This window comes from Nerophis lumbriciformis, linkage group LG04 (assembly GCF_033978685.3).
Source record: "Nerophis lumbriciformis linkage group LG04, RoL_Nlum_v2.1, whole genome shotgun sequence".
In the NCBI taxonomy this organism is placed as follows: domain Eukaryota; kingdom Metazoa; phylum Chordata; class Actinopteri; order Syngnathiformes; family Syngnathidae; genus Nerophis; species Nerophis lumbriciformis.
This window is the reverse complement of record NC_084551.2, coordinates 22,206,424-22,228,519: the sequence shown is the minus strand read 5'-3', so window position 1 is coordinate 22,228,519 and position 22,096 is coordinate 22,206,424. Positions and strand designations below refer to the sequence as shown.

The following is a 22,096-nucleotide window of genomic DNA, read 5'->3' as shown; positions in this document are numbered from 1 at the left end:
CAGCGAATTGTCACAGTTTGCTGCTGATCTAGTAACACATGCAGATAATAACTATAATGGAGGATTTTAATATCCATATGAATACCTCGTCAGACCCTCCGTGCGTTGCGTTCCAGACTATAATTAATATCTGTGGTCTTACACAAAAAATAACTGAATCCACGCATCGCAACAGTAATACAACAGATCTAGTCCTAGTCCGGGGTGTCACCACCTCCAAGGTTATGGTACTCCTGTAAACTAATGTAATGTCCAATCACTACCATATAAAATTTGAAGTTCTGACAACAAGCTACTAATAACCAATGTTTTAGCGACCGTAACATTAATGCTGCCACAACTACAACTCTTGCTGACCTACTGCCCTTGGTAATGGCACCATTCCCACATTATGTGGGCTCTATCGATAACCTTACTAACAACGTTGACGATGCCCTGCAAAAACTCCATTGATAGTATAGCACCGCTAAAGCCAAAAAAGGCACCTGAAAAGCAGTACCCCCTGGTTCACAGAAGAAACCAGAGCTCTTAAATAATCATGTGGAAAACTGGAATGCAAATGGCGTGGGACTAAACTTGAGGTTTTCCATCAAGCATGGAGTGATAGTATAGTACATTATAAACAGGCTCTTACCTTAGCTAAAACTATTTACAACTCCAATCTCATCTGCCTCAATAAAAACGATCTTAATTTTTTTTTTTAATACAGTAGCATCGCAAACCCAACAAGGGACGTCTCCCAGTAGCTCCACCGACTCGGCTGATGACTTTATGAAATTATTTAAATGATAAATAAATGGGTTGTACTTGTATAGCGCTTTTCTACCTTCAAGGTACTCAAAGCGCTTTGACACTACTTCCACATTTACCCATTCACACACACATTCACACACTGATGGAGGGAGCTGCCATGCAAGGCGCTAACCAGCACCCATCAGGAGCAAGGGTGAAGTGTCTTGCTCAGGACACAACGGACATGATGAGGTTGGTACTAGGTAGGGATTGAACCAGGCCATTCTTATTTACTAAAAAATAATACTCTCCAAAATAATCTCTCTCGTTTTGAAGGACTAATTTTAGAGGAACTCCTGCGACTTGTAAATGGGACAAAACAAACAACATGTTTACTTGACCCACTTCCTGGGAAACTTATCAAAGAGCTGTTAGGAATATCAGTGCTAAATATTATTAACTCATTACTTTCCTCTGGTACTGTTTCCCAAGCATTCAAAACAGCAGTTATTCATCCTCTGCTCAAAAGACCTAACCTCATATTTGGCTTCACGCTAAACTAGCGGCCGGTTTCGCACACTCTCTTTATCTCGAAAATCCTCGAAAAAATTGTTGAATAGCAGCTAAATGAACACTTGGCGTCTAACAATCTCTGTAAACCCTTTCAGTCTGGTTTCAGGGCAAATCACTCGACTGAGACAGCCCTCACAAAAATTACTAATGATCTATACTTGATCTCAGCGCTGCTTTGATACCATCGATCATAACATTCTATTAGAACGTATCAAAATACGTATTGGTAAGTCAGACTTAGCTTTTACTTGGTTTAACTTCCTGAATGGATGCAGTGCATCTCCCATAACACCGTGACCTTGAAGTATGTTAAGGTAACGAGCAGAGTTCCACAGAGCTTGGTTCTTGGCTCGGCACCCTATAGATGCAAATATGATGTTAACTTTCACTGTTTTGCTGATGACATCCAACTTTACATGCCCCTAAAGCTGACCAACACGCCAGATTGTAGACACCTGGAGGCGTGTCTAAATTAAATTAAACAATGGATGTCCAGCAACGTTCCGCATCTTTACACTAATTCCAAACAGCTTGTTTGGAGGAAGTATGAATGAAGGCAAGACTGTTTTATAAATATCTCTGCAATGCCTCCACCGTTTGATTTAAAATTTTCGGGATTTATGCAGATCCCAAATACACAAAAAACAGGTACCATAAGGTAAGTAAAGTGGGTTTTGCATAATAGGTCTCCTTTAAGACGAGCTAAGTATAAATTGAGAATTTTGAGAGTGTCTGGGTGGGGTTGAGTTTAGTAAGAAACAATTGATGAGCAGAGAGGACATGATCTCAATGGACATGAGATCAAAAAAACATCTGCGCACATAGGAGAAGCACTGGGTTTAGATGAGGGGGAAAGGGGATCAAGCGGGGCCCTGGCAGTAAAAATAAGCACACATTCTAGCCAATGGAAAAGGAGGCTAACACCATCTTTAAATGTATCCTCTCAAATGTATGCTGAATCATCAACTTTTAGCTGTGATATGCACTGCTGGATGACTTAGGAAGAAACAATCTAAACTGCAATGTGCATAGACTTAAGTGTTTGTCATCTTTGTTTACTGAACATCAACACATCGAGTTATTCCAACGTTTCATCAAACAAGAACTTGGAGATCCTTGTTGGGTCAACTACTAAATTGGAGTCTATTTTAGTATCCAACAGACTGAGGGGAACAATATACGTTTGCTGGAGAAAATCTAGGTCTAGCACAGTGTTTCTTAACCATAGGGCCGCCCATTGTTGGGCCATGAGCACCCCCTCATTTTGCCAAAAAACTTCATTAACTTTGAACCAACAATCATGGAGACTTTTGTGTGAAGTATGTCAACTGTGGTCGCTGCATCCAATGTATTTGTAATCATTGTATGTATCACTCATTATGTCATATTCTAACTAGGGTTGTCCCGATACCAGTATTTTGGTACCAGTACCAGTACCAAAATGTCTTTCAATACTTTTCAAAATAAAGAGGAACACAAAAAAAATTCATTATTGGCTTAGTTTTAACATGAAATCTTATGTTACACTAAACATATGTTTCTGAGTGCAATCAAAGAAAAAATCTATCATAAAATAAGATAGTGAACATTCTAGACAACTTCCCTTTTAGTAGTAAATAAGCAAACAAAGGTTCCTAGTTTGGCTGCTGACATATGCAGTAACATATTGTGTCATTTCCTATTGTATTATTCTGTCAAAATTATGAGGGACAAGCAGTAGAAAATTGTTTATTATTATTACTGTTAATATCTGTTTATTTTCTTTTTTAACACGTTCCATCTACACTTCTGTTAAAATGTAATAATCCCTTATCCCTTTGTTGTTTGGATACTTTACATTAGTTTTAGGCGATACTACACATTTTGGCGTCAATCCAATACCATGTAGTTACAAGATCATATATTGGTCATAATTAAAGTTCTCCTGTCTCCAGGGACATATGTCGTGACTTTATAAAAAATTTGTAAAAATTACATAAGATTTTGTGATCATAAAAAATATCGACATAATCATTGTAGTATCGACTAGATAGGGCTTTTGTACTTGGCATCGTTACATTTGTTTACATTGAGGAGCGCTAGCTTGCTGTTAGCGGTAAGCTATTGTATCCTCTTACAGTGTGTAGTGAAGCATGTTTAGCTATTCCTCATTCTGGATGATACTTGTAAGAAACTTACATTATTTGTCGCCATGGGGGCGAGGACCACTGGTTTAGAAGTAGTAAACCACTACCGACTGTGGATGGACGTTAGCCGTTAGCTAGCTAGGTATGTTATAAAGCACCTCTTGTAGAGCGGCGCTTCAGTGTTCATAGCTTCACATGTTTGTTTTTAAGCCAAAATATATCTATTCTCCTTATGTCTAAACACTGTGTCTGCTTGTAAGTACTCCATACGTGTGTGTTGCCGAACATACGCCTCTGTTCGTGTTAAGAGCAAAGTCATGATGTCAACACAGAGTGCCGTGTTTGTAAAAAAAAAAAAAAATACCGGTATTTTTCAGATGCAGTATAGTACCGTTTTAATTCATTAGTATGGTGGTACTTTTAGTATACCGTACAACCCTAATTCTAACTGATCTTTCTTTTTTGTAACATGGTACGTAAATAAGTGTACTTTTGTAGTTATTTATTTATAACTCAGAGATGGTAACACTGGCGAGCAGTAAAGAATATGAAGTGATTTTCGGTCCAGAACATATTTTGCTTTATTCATTATTGACATGTTTCTTTCCACTTCATGTTTTGTATTTTTTTATGGAAGTAGTGTCAAAGCGCTTTGAGTACCTTGAAGGTAGAAAGGCGCTATACAAGTACAACCCATTTATCATTTATTTATCTATTTGTATTTGTGTCTGACTTTCTCTTCTGCTGCCACCTAATTGCATTATTGTACTTTTACTGAGATTCAAAGAGTCTGTTTTTATCAATCCATCTCTTAAAAGGTGCCATATATAATAATGTGTCCAGAAATGGTACTGCAATGACGGTCAAAATTCTGTAGTCCCGCCCCACTCTCCATGACTGAGGTTGCCAGATACGCAACCGAATTCGAATCCTACTCCAAGGAACTTCAAATGGCAATCGAGGAGTCCTACGCTGTAAGTTCCTCTTGTTTATGCTTCTTGCAAGATGGTTTACTAAGTAATTATGCCACATTTTACTGATCTCGATTAGCCAAATGTATTTATAAAGTTATGCAGCAAAATTTTCGTCAGGAGTCGGTACAGATTGTTGGCATTGCCCTGCTAAAATGTCTAGTTTGACCGCACAGACCACCATCGAAATAATTATATATATATATATATATATATATATATATATATATATATATATATATCATACATCGCATAGGCCTACCTTGATGGCAAGCCAAGGCCAACAGGAAAATTACCGCCACATTTCATTCAGCATAACACCTGACGCACTGCATTCTCTTCCATGTATGCACATCACCATCTTTCAGTGCAGAGTGCAATTCTATGAGCCAACCCACGTTACGCAAAAAACACGTTACGCATAAATCATATAGCCTACTAGCATGTCAATACACAAAGTAGAAAATCATTACATGTAATGCATTATATTGTGCCAAGCAAATACCACCCCATATGTCGCTGATACACATGCAGTACCAAAAACCGCAATTAGTCGTACTAATGTTGAACGCATTTCCTCAACGTATCAGCATATTGAGAACGAAATAGGCACTGACAGTACCCATATCCACATAGATTTTATTTGTCGAAAATATATTTTGCTAACCGGCATATATTTCCCCCGTTAGCCTATATGTCCATGTGTCATTGACCGGGCTAGCATGCTAAGCTACACTAGTGCTTCGCTCCTAAGCATTCGTTGCATGAACCTACTAACTTTGTTAGACAAGATCATAGACTGTATTGGACTATAAAATGTCCATTTCCATTTATTACAAGTAATGAGAAAACATAAATGCCTGACTTACCTATCAAGTAGGAAATTATCAAGTTTGGCGTCGGATGAAAAAATATTCTCCGCCTTCAATTGTCTCCATCTTTCAAAGGCAACCCCGATACAAAGCCTTGTTTTGTTCCTGGCTTTGTCATGGATAAGTTGAGAATCTTAACGACGCTTTTTAGATTTACTAAGGTCTGACATGTTTAGGAACTATACCAGTGGCAGTAGCTTGACAAAGAGAGCGGTGCGTAACTGGCAACCTGGATGTGACACACTTACAGACTTTTTAAATGGTCAAACGGTGGTGGAGGGCGGGGCATCGAAATGAAAACAATAACAATATTTCTGGGCAGTAAATCTAAATTTGAAATGAGCATATCCCAGCTGAACTACCGTTATCAGTTATAGAGGTATTCGAAAAGAACATGATTTATTAATGCTTTTTGACATATCAGGGCCATTTAATGATGAGTTGACATGAAATTATTACATATGGCACCTTTAAATTTATGAATTTCTTCTGTTAGTATGTGTATTACCTTCTGTGTATTCTCTCCTGAATAAAACACAGGCATTTACCTGGCACAAGATGCTATCGGTGGCTCTCCAGTGTTGTTCGCAAACCTTCACTTCCCATACTTGTTTTCTTTCCGGGTTGTGAGAAAAGCGATGTCAAAGCTTTCCACAATTGGAGCCCCATGCTGCACAACAGTGCATTTTTACATGTCGAAAAACTAATGAGGAAGCACAGCAAAAATGTAGGATCAGCTCAAAGTTTGTAGTAGACATGGCGCCCTGGAGTCACATGAGTGCCTTTTGACCAATCATTGAGCCGATCACCTGAAACCGAGTTGGCCATACTCTCTTTATACAAAACTGTCTCAAACAGTTAAGAGTCCCTTCTTATGCAGTATACTTGGTAAGTCCTTATGTTTCTAATCAGCCTGACCTAAGACTAAGTTTATGTGTTAAATAAATAAATATCTTTGTGATTAACACATGGTTTATTGTCAATTGGCAATGTTTATCCTAATAATTATATTCAACCTACTTACGGTTTATTGAATATGATAAAAAACAAAGGTACGATTACTGATTCAGTGTTAAAATGTGAGTGGGTCCCGGGCCCCACTGTAGTGGAAAAGTTGGACCGCGAGGTCAGAAAGCTTAAGAACCCCAGACTATTAGAAACCATTAGTAGCAATTGTGAAAAAACATATGGAATTTGGATTTCAGAAGTGGGAGGATCACAACTGTTCAGAGTGGTGTATAAAGAGAGTATGGCCATTTAAACGAGAAGTGCCATCATTGCAACCAATGATGTGCGTGACTGTGCCCAGAAGCATGTATTGCGGTCTTATTGACTTTAGATTTCCTGACAAAATAACACGTCTAAATATTTAAACATACACCAGCTTATAAACCTACAATAAACCATGCTTTTATTTTGTCAAATTATAAGTTTGCGGCCGTATTTGATGTTGTATACATTCATGCAGTGTTTAGTGACCAGCAGGCTGTCCAACATGCTCCCATAAATTGTTCTATAATTTATTTTTGTACAAAATGAGAAAATTAAAAGATTGGAATAACTAACTTTACTGTGGTTGTTCAAGATTGCAGTCTCATTTAGTTGAATGTTTACCTTGTGCATCCTCGCTGAGAATCGAACCATGTCCGCTGGAACAAAAAACTGATCTTTGTTCTCATTCATTTAGCGCAAGTCCTATTCAACAACTTAACTACTTTTGAGTGGAGCAGTAGACTCCTCTTATCTTGATTTGTATATCACTTACTTGTTTGTGATTCATATTGCTATCTGGCCACTGATTGGTTAGATGATGCATATGCTGTCAATCATTGTCACATTGGCAAGAAAGCAGCCACAGGGAGCCAATTAACGAGCTTGTGGGCGGTCCAAAGGGACAAGGGACAAGCTTCAGTCAAAGCAGCCGTTTCCGACTGGCATTAGTGTTTGACTAGTCTCCATTGAATAGCGTAACATTATTGTTGGATGTGTAAAAAAGTGCAGGGGACATTCCCCCACCCTCACCCCACCTCAAAAAGAAAGTATTACGTCCATGCTTTTTATGCCAAAACGGGTTATGCCAAAAATGTTGTATGCAAAGAATCAGGTGAGGTTGCAAGCTTTATGTATTTAATTACAACCCCCTTTGCACTAAACAGCATTCTCCAGGCAGAGCAGTTGCTCTGACTATGCCAAAGTGACCTGAATAAAATAACAACTGGTGTTCTCATACGAATGCAAAGCCACCCTGCATATATAGTTGCTGGCCACAGAAACCGTCCTGAACACACGCATACAAAACATTTTATAAGATTTTGTGTCCCTAGCGCCGTTTATGATCACAGAAAATGAGAAAAAATATCATCTTCCCTGCTTGTTTGCTTCACTTTTGCGAGAGAATCAGTTCTAAAGTTCTAAGTTTTCATGACGTCATAAACACAAAAACCTCCAATATCAAGTAGGAAATGATACTGCATCTGATCTGTTCCCCGAACTCAGGGGTCGGCAACCTAAATTGTGTACAAAGTGAGAACAGGAAGTGAACATATTTGCAGTGATGGGCAGTAACAAGCTACATGTAGCTAAGCTACGTGGTTTAACTACATTTTCCAGTAGCTTGGCGGTAACTTAGCTACTTTTTTAACGAGTAGCTTTTCCTGTAGCTTAGCTACTTTTAGACCAATGTAGTTCGGTAGCTTACATCAAAGTTGCAAGCTACAATGAGAGAAATTGGACTGTGAATCCATCCATATCTACCGCTTGTCCCTTATATAGGGGTCACATGACTCCGTTTCACCAATCCAATGTAAGCAGAAGTGACGTTGGATGTAATTTCACCGATCAAAAGGACCCTGGCAGTCACATGACCACACATCCTTTTTTGTAACACAATTAGTGAATGACGCGTACTTTTGTAGTTATTTCCCCATATTTCTGCTTAATACCTCAGATATGGTAATCCTAGTGAGCAGTGGAGAATAGGGAGTGATTTTCGGTCGAGAAGATATTTTGCTTTATTCATTTCGCCCTGCTTCAACGAAGCAGGGCGAAACTTTCTCACGGCGTGCAGCAACAGAGCGACCAGAGCGGCGTGTGCTGTGCCAATCGGGCGGGCATTAGCCCTTGAGTGCCCGGTAAAATAGTCAATTCCGGCGTCGCTAAGTGTCTACGTTGGTGTGGCTCGTTTCTAGCCTAGATCCAAGTTGCACTGCAGCCGGGCTCGGCTCACCTTCAGCCGTGGCCCAGGTTAGCATGGGTCCGAAGCCAAGGAGAGTGGTTAGCCCCCTGAGGACGACATGGAAGAAATTAAGAAATCTCTTGAGTTCTTGTCTGCTGAGATCGCAACAATTGCTGACCAGCAAAAGAAAATTGTGGATCTGATGGGTGACATTCAGTCACTCAAAAGACTGAACACGGAGAAAGACAAAGCTATAAAAGTTTTGGAATGTCGCGTGGCCGACTTGGAGCAGTACTCCCGCATGAACAACGTGATCGTCAGCGGACTTAAGACCAAGCATCGGTCATACGCCAGTGTGGCAGCCCGGGAGAACGGTCCCGTAGGGCGGGAGGGAGTTCAATCGGAGTCAGAGGTGGAATCACTGGAGCAGCAGGTGGTCAGCTTTTTGGGGAGCAGGAGGATCTCCGTGGACAGGAGCGACATTGAAGCCTGTCACACCCTGCCTACGAGAACCAAAGGAGCAACACCAGCGATCATCATTCGCTTCACCAACAGAAAGAACAAGATCGCGATCCTAAAACAGGGTCGCAAATTAAAAGGAACGGAGGTGTACATTAACGAACACCTCACCAAAAGGAATGGTGAGATCGCCAGGCGCGCACGAATCCTGAGGAAGCAAAGCAAAATTCAGTCTACATGGACTGCTAGCTGTAAAGTGTTTATCAAGCTGAATGGTACCACCCCAGAAGAGGAGAAAGTCATGGTCATCAACGACATCAGTGATTTGGACAAATTCGATATCTGAGGAACTATCTGCGGCGAGGTAGGACCCCTGTGTCTACTCATGGACACTTTTCACACACACATCATGACTGTCACTCATTGTTTCCCTTTTTTATTCTTTAGTTTTTTTAATTCTTTAGTTGTTTGCTGCAGTTGCAGATGTCATGCCTATGTACTAGTTGGGCGTTGTTATATATGTCTACCTGTACGGCTTTTTATGCCTCAAAGCAGGCCTACACTACTGTGTTTCAGGGTCAATTGTAAAAAGCAATATAAGTCATCAATCGCTCTCTCTCTTCATCATGGTTTCATACAACCTTAAACTACCCGGCAAAGGCCTACTGATAGCTCACTTGAATATCTGTAGCTTAAGAAATAAAATCCCTGATTTATGTATGATAATGAAGTCTAATGATATACACATTATGGCAATATCTGAAACCCATCTTGACTCCTCTTTTGAGGATGATGAATTAGCTGTAGATGGATACACAATTTTTAGGAAGGATAGAACAAGATATGGTGGAGGTGTAGCTGTGTATGTGCAGAGTCACATTCCTGTGAAAGTAAGACATGATTTAATGTTGGCTGATATTGAGGCCCTGTGGATCCAGGTTCACCTGCCACAGACCAAACCCATACTGGTTGGGTGCTGCTATAGACCACCTAGTGCCGATATAAAATACCTGGATTTAATATGCAAGATGTTGGATGAATCTAGTGATGAAAACAGAGAGATATATTTTACTGGGGACACAAACATTGATTGGTCTGCTATGTGCCCGCTGAAAAAGAAACTTATTGCTGTAACTAATGCCTGTAACCTCACACAGACTATTACACTACCAACCAGATCAACTATAAATAGAAATGGGCTAAAGTCATCCAAATGCATTGTTCCTGATAAATGCACTAAAACAGTATCAATAGCTCTTGGCTTTACGGATCACAACTTAATTGCAATAAGGAGGAAGACCAAGCTCTCCAAAGCTCCTAGTGTGACTATACATAAAAGATCTTATAAATATTTTAATGAAGTAAAATTTATAGATGATGTGAAACATGTTAACTGGGAAATTGTGTGTCTTGAGGAGGATCCCGAAGCGGCTTTGAGCACATTCATGAAGTTATTTTTGCAGATTGTAGATAAGCATGCTCCTGTCAGGAAAACAACTGTCAAGGCAAATGGCGCCCCTTGGTTAGGGAATGAGCTCAAAGCACTTATGAAGCAACGTAACCAGGCTAAAAAGTTGGCAGACTCTTCTGGTCTACTTTCTGATGCAATGATCTATCGTAAATTAAGAAATCGTGTAACTAAAATAAATAGAAGTAATAAAAAGGTATATTATCAGACAAAGATCTATGACTTTAGACATGATGGAAAACAATTGTGGAAAATTTTAAATCAAATAATGGGAAGATCAGCATCATGTAAAACAAATTCGTATATAGAAGTTGATGGAGCTTACCTGACTAAGCCAATGGAAATTGCCACATATTTTAATAATTACTTCACAAACAAGGTGGAAAATCTGAGAGTGAATATGACGCCTTCTGATGGCTCCTCCTCATGCACATTAATTGAAAATCATATAATGAAGGGTAAAAACTGCAGGTTCGATTTTGTACCAGTTAGTAGTTCTGATATTGAGAAATTGTTGTTATCACTGCCATCTGATAAACCTGCTGGGACGGACATGCTAGATGGCAAATTGTTAAGAATTGCGGCATGCCATGTATCAACTCCGATTTGTCATATATTTAATAAATCATTAAGATATGGAGTCTTTCCTGGGGTTTGGAAGGAGGCTAAGGTCATCCCTCTACCCAAGGACAAAAATAAAGATTTTACTGGTATAAATAGTAGACCAATAAGCATACTTCCTGTTCTTAGTAAATTGATGGAAAAAGTTGTTTTCAAACAAATTCAAGATTACTTTACCTACAACAAACTGATGTCGGGTTCCCAGCATGCTTATAGGCAAGGTCACTCAACATCTACTGCTCTAGCTCAGCTGACTGATGACTGGCTGTCACAAATGGACGTCAAGAAGATGGTTGGTACTGTCCTGATTGACTTTAGTGCGGCATTCGATGTCATAGATCACAACATAATGATCTCCAAACTGAGAAAATATGGTTTTAATAGTATGTCACTTTCTTGGATGTTGAGCTATCTATCAGCAAGATCACAGAGAGTGTGTTTTAATGGTAGCCTATCTGAACGCAAGTACAATTACTGCGGCGTGCCTCAAGGAAGCTGCTTAGGTCCTTTACTTTTTATTATTTTTACTAATGATCTTCCTTATGTTACAACAAACACCAATATGGTTATGTATGCAGATGACACAACTCTATACAGTACTGCCTCTACCTTAAATGACCTAGAAAACAACTTAAATCAGGACCTGGAGACAGTGTCCCGCTGGGTAAATGATAGTAAACTTGTTGTGAATATTGACAAAACAAAAAGCATTCTTTTTGGATCCAGGCATATGCTTGTTGATGACCCACAGCTTCATATTTTAATGTCAGACATACGTATTGAGCAGGTCAAAAAAGCAAAATTGCTTGGTGTGCTATTAGACAGTCAACTGTCATGGTCTGATCATATTAATGGTATTTCAATGAGAATGGGAAGAGGTTTAGCCATGGTCAGGAAGTGCTCCACCTTCTTGACATCCTCAACAATGGCTCAAGTCATACAGTCCTTGGTTTTCTGTCATCTTCATTACTGTCCTATAATATGGTCCGCTACGACTAAGTCTGACCTGAACAAACTGCAACTTGTTCAGAACAGAGCGGCTAGACTGCTACTTAAATGTTCTTTGCACACTAATATTGCATTTATGCATTCACGCCTGTCCTGGTTGTCTGTTGAACAAAAGATGCATTGTAGTCTCATTATGTTCTTTAGAACTATCATTTTAGATCAATCACCAGATTACTTTTACAAACAGTTTTTAAAATCAACTAATACACATATTCATGACACTAGGAATGCCAGCAATGGCTATTTGGCACTTCCTGCTCCCAGGACCAATCTCCTCAAACATACAGTCATGTATAGATGTACATCATTTTGGAATGGGTTGCCATCTCACATTAATCTCTCACAAAGTAAATTGTCATTCAAGACAGCTTTGAAGATACACCTATTGCAGCTGCCCACATGACGAGAATTTTTAATACTGGTTTTAACTAGCTTTTTATCTTATGTTGTATTTTTCCATTGTATAATGTCTGTTATTGCATGTATTCTTTGCATTTTTCATTTTGTATGCTCCTATATGGACCCCAGGAAGACTAGCAGTAGCCTTGGCGTCAGCTAATGGGGATCCATTCAATAAACAATAAACAATATAGAAACTACAATGACCTTGATGAATGAGAACATCCATTCATATGGAGAAAATCCATGATGAATGGTTGGTGTTCGTATGTTGAGTCACAATTGGCTATGGTTAGGGCGAAACATTACGGACTGGACAATCAGAGGCAAGATAAGATAGATAGATAGATAGATAGATAGATAGATAGATAGATAGATAGATAGATAGATAGATAGATAGATAGATAGATAGATAGATAGATAGATAGATAGATAGATAGATAGATAGATAGATAGATAGGTCTTTATTGTCATTGCACAAGTACAACAAAACTTTGTTTTCAGCAAAAAAGCAGGTCATCAAAACTAGTAAGCAAAATCATAACAGTCACCCACTCATGTCACATGATGGCGAGAGAGTCGGAGACAGAGGGATGCTTCAAGCTGACCACTCAAAAAAAACATACTTGAAAATGGCAGAGGGATTAGATTGTCCTTTAGTGATGAAGATGACGTCCAGGAGACCCACAATAATGTGTGTCTTTGGCCATAATTAGACAAATGTATGCGTATAGAGCAGGGGTCGGCAACCCAAAATGTTGAAAGAGCCATATTGGACCAAAAATACAAAAACAAATCTGTCTGGAGCCGCAAAAAATTAAAAGCCATATTACATACAGATAGTGTGTCATGAGATATAAATTGAATTAAGAGCACTTAAAGGAAGCTAAATGACCTCAAACATACCTACAAATGAGGCATAATGATATAATATTTACATATAGCTAGCCTAAATAGTATGTTAGCATCGATTAGCTTGCAGTCATGCAGTGACCAAATATGTCTGATTAGCACTCCATACAAGTCAATAACATCAACAAAACTCACCTTTGTGCATTCATGCACAACGTTAAAAGTTTGGTGGACAAAATCCATCCATCCATTTTCTACCGCTTATTCCCTTTTGGGGTTGGTGGACAAAATGAGACAGAAAAAGAAGTGGCATAAAACACGTCCTGGAGAGTCGGAGAAAGTTATACATGTAAACAAACTACGGTGAGTTCAAGGGCCGACAAAATTAGTAGGACAAAACGGCGCTCGCCAAATACTCGAATCAGTGAAGCATGTTTAATATAAACAGTGTGATTCATAACAATTAGGGAGGTTTGTGTCATGTTTGTCCTCCTACAGAAACCATATTAAAACAAAAAAACAATTTTTTTCCCCCTCATCTTTTTCCATTTTTCATACATTTTTGAAAAAGCTCCAGAGAGCCACTAGGGCGGCGCTAAAGAGCCAGCCGCGGGTTGCCGACCCCCGGTATAGAAAAAACAATGCCCAAAACTTTAGTTTTTAGTTGTTTAACTCTGTAACCCAAATCATAACTGCTCTCTTCATTTAAGACGTCCAACAAAAGTTTAGGAACACACATTAAGTTGAGTTGCGTTCAGGAAAAGTTTGCCTGCACATAACTATTACCAACTGATCCTAAACAACTCATAAGTCATTGTTTTGTTTTGTTTGTCAAGATATAGATTGATGTTTTTTTTACTGTAGGTAGAGAAAATGAATATCGTTAAAGGGATGGGCCAAAGAAAAGCCTAACTAAAATAAAATACATACAGTGGGGTGCGGGGACCCCTAGAGGTAGTTGTAGGGTGTCCCCAACTAAATGACAGATAGTTAATAGTAATGGACCCATATTGGGTCCATTTGTACACTCTCAGTTACATTGTCATTGATAATATACATGTGGACCCATAGATAGAAATGCCGTTGAATGTGGCTTTGATGTAACAAGCTACTTTTGTCGTGTAGCTTGTAATGTAGCTTGCTACAATTCTCTGGGGATAGCTTCCCCTGTAGCTTAGCTACATTTAATCGAGAGGAACTTGTAGCTTAGCTTACTTCATTGCCCATCACTGCATATGTGTCACTAATTGCTTCGAGGTAAAAAAGGGGGAGGATTAAATAACCTTTGCTTCTTCCTACTTTGTTTTGGAAATGTTGTAAAGAAAAATGAAAATATGTAAAATATGTGATGTATCATATTGATACATATGATACATGTTCGAAATACATTTCAACCAACCAACCAATCCTGTAAGAATGTTTAAATAAACTAAACTGCAACTCACCACAAAGTATAATCAGAAATAGGTAGTTACCAAACAAAAAAACACAAACTCGCTGGGAAAGTTATTGGCTACTTCAACATTCTGTGACCTAAAATTTACAATTTGTGGTCTCACAATCAGCACTTTCTGATGGGTCTGAATGCACTGCAGTCATTTGCAGATTTTCAGCTTTTCCTGCCCTGATGCTTGGCTAAAAAAATTTAAGAAAAATGTAATTGCATCCTTTGGACTCTAGTGTAAATTCATCCTACGCAACTAAGGGGCAATTTATTTTTATTTTGTATTGTATTACTTTATTTAGATAGGAACAATGCACATTAATCAACACTGCTGTAAATGCGCCAGTTTTAGCTACAAAGCCAGTTTCCAACCATAGGTCCTGGGCAAGATGTAGATTGCCAGCAGCAAACACAATGCAATAACAACAATTCATTAATAGCCTACTTAAAATTGTTAAACTATTCATTAATATCTTACGCACACCTACGGCAACATTCAGCAGAAGCACTACACATTGTGCTTTAAAGGGGAAGTGCACTTTTTTGGAATTTGGCCTATTGTTCACAATCATTAATGTACATTATGTAAGTATATTTATACAATGTATTCACAGGCAGATTTATAATAACATCTAATATTTACGTATTTTGCTCATTTTAAGCATAGTTTCAAAAAAAGCATCACAAAGTTCGCTTTTTTTTCCAAATGTAAATAAAAGTTTGCTTCCAGCGGAGCCAATGGGAGCTCCACTATTCTGCCCATAAAAACCGATAACCATTCAAAAAGTGACAACAATACTCCATTTACATTTCGTGACTTGAATATTAACCAAGTATTAGTGATATTGTTATTAAAAGTGCTAACGCAGACAAACTATTTATAGCGGCGCCGTGATCACGTCCTGTGTGTCGATGTTTACATCATCGACTGATGAGATGCTTCCTCGTTTCCCTGCTTCCTGTGTGTTTATTGTCAATTATAAATCATGTCCCTCACCTGGACAGAAGAAGGCTGTTGACATAATCTGAAAAGTTGGGACACGTTGACAGCCATATAGTACCTTGAACTGGCGAGGACGACACGAAAAGCACTTGTTCCCCCCCACCCCATTTTTTTTGTGAGGATTATGAGACATTTTTCATCTAAATGGGAAAACAACAAGATTCTATCAGTCGGCATCCTAATTACAGCAGCCGTTGTACAGTAAGTGATGTTTTATTATGTTTGTTGGCTCTCAAAGTCTGCAGTGAGCAGAAATCAGTGATGAACAAAAAAAAAGCAAATGTGATGCGTTTTCTAAATTAATGTGCCGCGTATGCTTAAGATGCTAAAAATTTGAAAATATTACATCTTATTATAAATGTGCCCATTACTACATTACATATATACTTACATCATGTATATAAAACCCTAATGGAGGTGTTTGGATGTTTTTTTAGGGGCTCTATAGGCAGAATTGAACGGCTCTCATAGGCTCCATTGTAAGCAGACTTTTGATCGCATTTATTTAATATTTAGAATGCATGAACAAATTAATTTGTCGTCATGTCTTGCATAATGATTGTGAAGGATAAGCAAAATTCCAAAAAAAGGGTGAAGTTCCTCCTTAAATGCACCATGAACAACACCATCCATCCATCCATTTCCTACCGCTTGTCCCTTTTGGGGTCGCGGGGGTTGCTGGAGCCTATCTCAGCTGCATTCGGGCGGAAGGCGGGGTACACCCTGGACAAGTCGCCAACTCATCACAGGGCCAACACAGATAAACAGACAACATTCACACTCACATTCACACACTAGGGCCAATAGCTCTGATTAAGAGATTAAATAAGAGTGGCCCCAGGATTTAACCCTGCGGCACACCTACCGTTCTGTATATCATTATTACAATGACAGGACAATACAAGTTTTGTATTGTATTGTCCGCTTGTGTTCTATGATCTAAATATAACTTTATCCAATGTATAGCATCAGGTGAGAAATTGAACCGTGACCGTTTTGAGATGAGGCCATCATGACTGGTGGTATCAAATGCCCTCCTCACATCTAGGGAAACAGCACCAAGTACACCCCCTTTGTCCATCGTGGATTTCTAATTTCCAATAAGCACAACTGTTTTGTTTAACTTAAACCGAAACAAAACCTAATATTTTGACTTTTTGTTTACTGACAGTGTTTTTCGAGTTTTTGTGGGACAGTCAACACATTTGTCATTGCCAAGTCATCAGGGGAAAAAGGGATGAAGCCTGTGTGAAAGGGTTCAGTGTGTGCCGCTCATAAAACCTCTCCACTAGTGCTGAGGAGGCAGAAGGTAATTGTGCAGACTTTGCCATGGTTTATAGCTTTAGAAGGATAGTGCACTGGCAGTGTCAGAATTGCAGGTGGAAACAAAGTATTTGCTGATCCGTCTCACAAATCTTGATTCATAATCAACACAACTTTCATATACCATCCAAACTGCAAAATGTATAGATGATGTCATTGTGGTATTAGCTGAGATTGAATCCACTATGTCTAACTCTGTAACAAAAGCAAGTTCAAATACTTAATTTGTCAGACGAGATGCAGACCCTACAGAAAGGGGTCTCAACACCAAAATCGGTCTCAAGTAATACAAGTTTCTATTCGAGTTTTTCCTTCCATCCATCCATTTTCTACCGCTTATTCCCTTTGGGGTCGCGGGGGGCGCTGGAGCCTATCTCAGCTACAATCGGGCGGAAGGCGGGGTACACCCTGGACAAGTCGCCACCTCATCGCAGGGCCAACACAGATAGACAGACAACATTCACACTCACATTCACACACTAGGGCCAATTTAGTGTTGCCAATCAACTTATCCCCAGGTGCATGTCTTTGGAAGTGGGAGGAAGCCGGAGTACCCGGAGGGAACCCACGCAGTCACGGGGAGAACATGCAAACTCCACACAGAAAGATCCCGAGCCCGGGATTGAACCCAAGACTACTCAGGACCTTCGTATTGTGAGGCAGATGCACTAACCCCTCTGCCATCCTTCATCAAACAAAATGCCCAAGCCCCATTAACTTGGGAAAGTGTGAATATTCAAAGTTTTCAAACTTAAAGCCCTGAATAAGAACAACAGAGGCACTGACCTTTGAGTGTACTTTAGGCTTCTTGACAGGTCAATGTTTTTCAGTGTGAGTTGTTTTTTTGTTTTTTTTACATCGTCTGAATAGCATGCTAATGGATGAAACAATAAGGTAGGCTACTTTCTGGTGAAAAAATTAAATAGTGAAGGTTTGAAATGCAAAAGTATCACTATCAAGCAGCGAGAGAGCAAAGCACATCATAGTAATCAATAATCAACTATTAGTGTAGGTCAATGTCAACAGCATAGGATGCCATATTTACTGCAGACCAAAAACTGAATGGCTGAAACGTTCCTGACAGAAGCTTAATGGAGCCGAGCAAGACAAAAAGCCTGATAGTAAATATTTCAGCTGCACATGTTCCAGGGCCAAATGAATAATGTGCCAAATCTTCAGAAAGATTTTATTTCTCTCTGCTGAGCGGACACATTTTAGCTGCCATACATTTAAAGGATTTTGGCTTTGGCATTGAGCCTAGGTTCCCAAAATTGTCATTTGGGCCATCTGAATAAAAATTAAAAACAGCATGACTAGAGTACATTGGTGTCTGAAAGTTACACAGTGTACTTGAACACCTCGTCTTGTAGACAACGCCTGCACACTGCAAGTTGTTCGTTGTTCTGTGTGCATTCTATGAACAAATATGTATGTGTGCTAAAGTAGAGCTGGCCTTCTCTTGTGGTGGGTATTAGTAATTAGTGCAATTTCCGAGGTATGACTACTCAATTTAATAGTTTCTTAACTGGACGCACAGACTAGTATATGTGCAGGTACTTAAAGAGTCATATAATGATTAGATTTTTTTTACCACGTCCTTGTGGTCTACATCATTTTTTTTAAATTTTATTTGTTTATTAAATCTACATAAAAACAGAATATATACACTATATATCAATGTATATCAATACAGTCTGCAAGGATACAGTCTGTAAGCACACATGATTGTATTTCTTTATTAAAAAAAAAAAAAAAAAAAAATTTTTAAAAATCTCCCCTGAATTGTAAAAAGCAAGGCACTGCGTTCCTACAGTATGTCAGAATAGTAATTAAGTAGTAGTGTTAGCTCCTGCAACAACAATATGGTTATAGCTTGGTTAATAGGTAGGTCACGGCATGAACATTGAGCGTTGTTTGACAGTTTTTGGATGTTTTTAAAGGCAGAATAGATGACTCCCCATTACCTCAAGGTTCTTCCCTTCTAAATGGCGAAGTCTTCCCAGATTATTTTGTTCTATTGGCTATCTGAATAGGAGAGTAGAATTTAAGTTTAACAATTTATTCTACACATGGAGTAAGTACAAACATTTGTAATAGCAGCGATGGAGAGAAGACCGAGCTTGGGAAGTTTGTCCCTCGGTTGTCTCTCTGCTCACATATTTTTGTCGTCCTTGCTAACCGAACCCTCCCGGTGGAGTTGTTCCGGCGTTGTTCAGTGAAAGTTAACATAAGTGTGTTTATTGGACACACACATTTGTTCACTCTTGCTATGTCTTGTACCTGGCATCTCTTCTCACCACCCAAACCAAATAAGATATTATGTGTGTGTATTTAAAAAGATACAAACACATGGTGTTGTGTCCTTGAAAAGAACAAAGTTAATAGAGAGGTAGACTCCCTGTGCATTCCACTCTGCTTTAAGAAGGAAAATAGTCTATTAACAAAAGCCACCTCTTGCTAGCTGTTTTTTGCCATTTACAACACACAGAAAAGAGAAAGACATGTGTTCAATGGCCGGAATTCCAAAAACAGTGCAGTTTCCCTCCGATTAAAGCCAAAAAAAAACTATAGAGATCATACCATCATCAAACACTGCATGTGCATCATTTATATGGGAGGGGATGTTTTAAAACAGCTATAACAGCTCATACGAGCTGGATAAGTCAACAGATAAAGCCGCCCTAGCACATGTCCTGGTGTGTGTTGGTACGTTCATAAAAGGACAAATAAGGTGGACACGCAAAATATATTAGAGATATAGACAGGTTTTTAATATAGTGAGTCCCAGGGACTGACGGGTAAAACTATGACACCTGTGAAGTGAAAACCATTTCAGGTGACCTCTTGAAGCTCATCGAGAGAATGCCAAGAGTGTGCAAAACAGTAATCAGAGCAGACGGTGGCTATTTAGAAGAAACTAGAATATAAAAAATGTTTTCAGTTATCTCACCTTTTTTTTTTATTAAGTACATAATTCCACATGTGTTCATTCATAGTTTTGATGCCTTCAGTGACAATTTACTTTATTTATGAAAATAAAGAAAACACTTTGAATGAGAAGGTGTGCCCAAACGTTTGGCCTGTACTGTATGTATATATATATATATATATATACAGTATATGTATGTACTGTATATATATATATATATATATATATATATATATATATATATATATATTTGTATTTTTGTATATTTGAAGTGTTTGCAAGTTTCCCGTTCTCTATGGTCTGCATTGCTGATATAATTATGACAATTTTTTTTAAATATTTTGTTCTAATTTAATGTATAGCCCTAAATTATTTGAATTACTAGTCTGTTCAACTTGAATGTCACAAAATTCCATATTAATAACAGGGCTTTGGGTTTGTTTGTTTTCCTACAAAAATGCTATTCACTTTTAAAACACCGAGATGTGCATGAGATGGCCTCTTTTAATATTGAGGCTAAAGTGCACCTGGCTTCTTCCAAACAGACTCCGGTGACATCTGATTGACAACAGCTGACCCCTACTTCTCCCCTTAAGTCAACCATCTCTTTCATGACTCCCATGTGCTCAAATGGCATAACCAAATATTCTTGAATAATCTGTTATAAAACTGACACGTTTTCTGCTTTATTTTATTTCAATGTTTTCTTTCAGCCGAACGACTCGTGTTAACTTTCTAAGATACAAACGTGTTGTACTTCTTTGACAGTAAAAGCTTTCAAATAAACTAATAGGGGACTTTTACTATGTGGAGCTTACAGGAATTGCAATTTATGTACACCAATTTATGGTCTCTTCTTTAACTGCCACAGCCATGAATAATTTCACCGCTTTGACACATCAGCTTTCAGGTACGCCTTGTCGTGACGGCTACAACAAAAACAATCCTCCAAGCTGAGCCAAGCAACACTGAGCCAAGTCAGCACATTTCAATTTAATAAAACAACAATGAGGAAAGAGCTGGCTATTACCTCAATAATCGCCGTTTATTTAATCATGTTTTGTTAAGACAACATTAGATCCTATATATCTACTACATCTCATTTTCCACAGGAGTCAAGTGATATTCCATAATTTCAAACATCTCTAGATGCATTAACTGCAATTGTCTAATGTTTCCGATGAACAGTTTGTACTTTTTGTGCAAGAATATTTATATATTAGATGTTTTGAGACATACAGTAGGAAATAATTCATATGACCCCATTCCTGGGTGGATCTTGCGTGAGAGAAAAGTGGCAGGTAATCATTTTACAATGCAGTCGGCTGAAAATGATGGAAAGCACCACTCAACATATCAACTGATGCTGTGGTCAAAGTTGGAATTGCCACAAAACACATTTTAAGATATTCTGGCAGCTAGAGTGGGTAGTGAGCCCCCCAATTTGTCAGGTTTCATTTCATCAATCAATCAAAGTTTATTCATAAAGCCCTAAATCACGAGTGTCTCAAAGGGCAGCACAAGCCACAACAACATACTTGGCTCAGATCCCATGTCAGGGCAAGGAAAAACTCAACCCAATGGGCTACAATGAGAAACCTTGGAGGGGACCGCAGATGTGGTCTTTCTGCATAATTATCTTGAAATTACTGTCATAAAACTGTACAGCGCACATATTTTGACCAACAGTAAACATCAAATCCCACAACAAACTCTTGCCAATGAGGAATCACATCAAATTGATAGAATTGGTGATATACGAAAAGGGATAAAACAATCTTACCTCTGCAAATTGGCACAGGGAAGTCCCACACTGACACACCAGCTGCATTTGTGACACAGGTGAGCAGCGAATGGCCATCCAGGACATATCCAGAAATACACCTGTAACCGATTTTTGCCCCTACGCTGAACTGGGTTCCATTTAATATGCCTTTTGATGGAACTCCTGGGTTTCCACAAAAGCTGCTCCTGAGCTCTGAAAAATGGAGACAGAAAAAACACGTTCAATGTGATGATTATTACATAATGGTTGCATTGACATCACTGTTCATTGTTAGCAAAGCATCCTTTCAAGCCCTCAAAGGCTGTGTCAGAATACATTTTAATATGATGCAAAATGTATTTTATTTCAGGCGTTC

General features: G+C 38.8%; 1 protein-coding gene across 2 annotated transcripts in view; it reads right to left on the bottom strand.

Annotated features, from left to right (window-relative positions):
* Positions 1-22,096, bottom strand: part of LOC133597770 (CUB and sushi domain-containing protein 3-like) — a 589,433-nt gene that overhangs the window by 435,626 nt on the left and 131,711 nt on the right. For both annotated transcript variants that reach the window (XM_061950753.2, XM_061950761.2), the window contains exon 4: positions 21,739-21,933. In XM_061950753.2, coding sequence (XP_061806737.1) covers positions 21,739-21,933 — 195 coding nt within the window. The remainder of the gene's footprint in view (positions 1-21,738; positions 21,934-22,096) is intronic.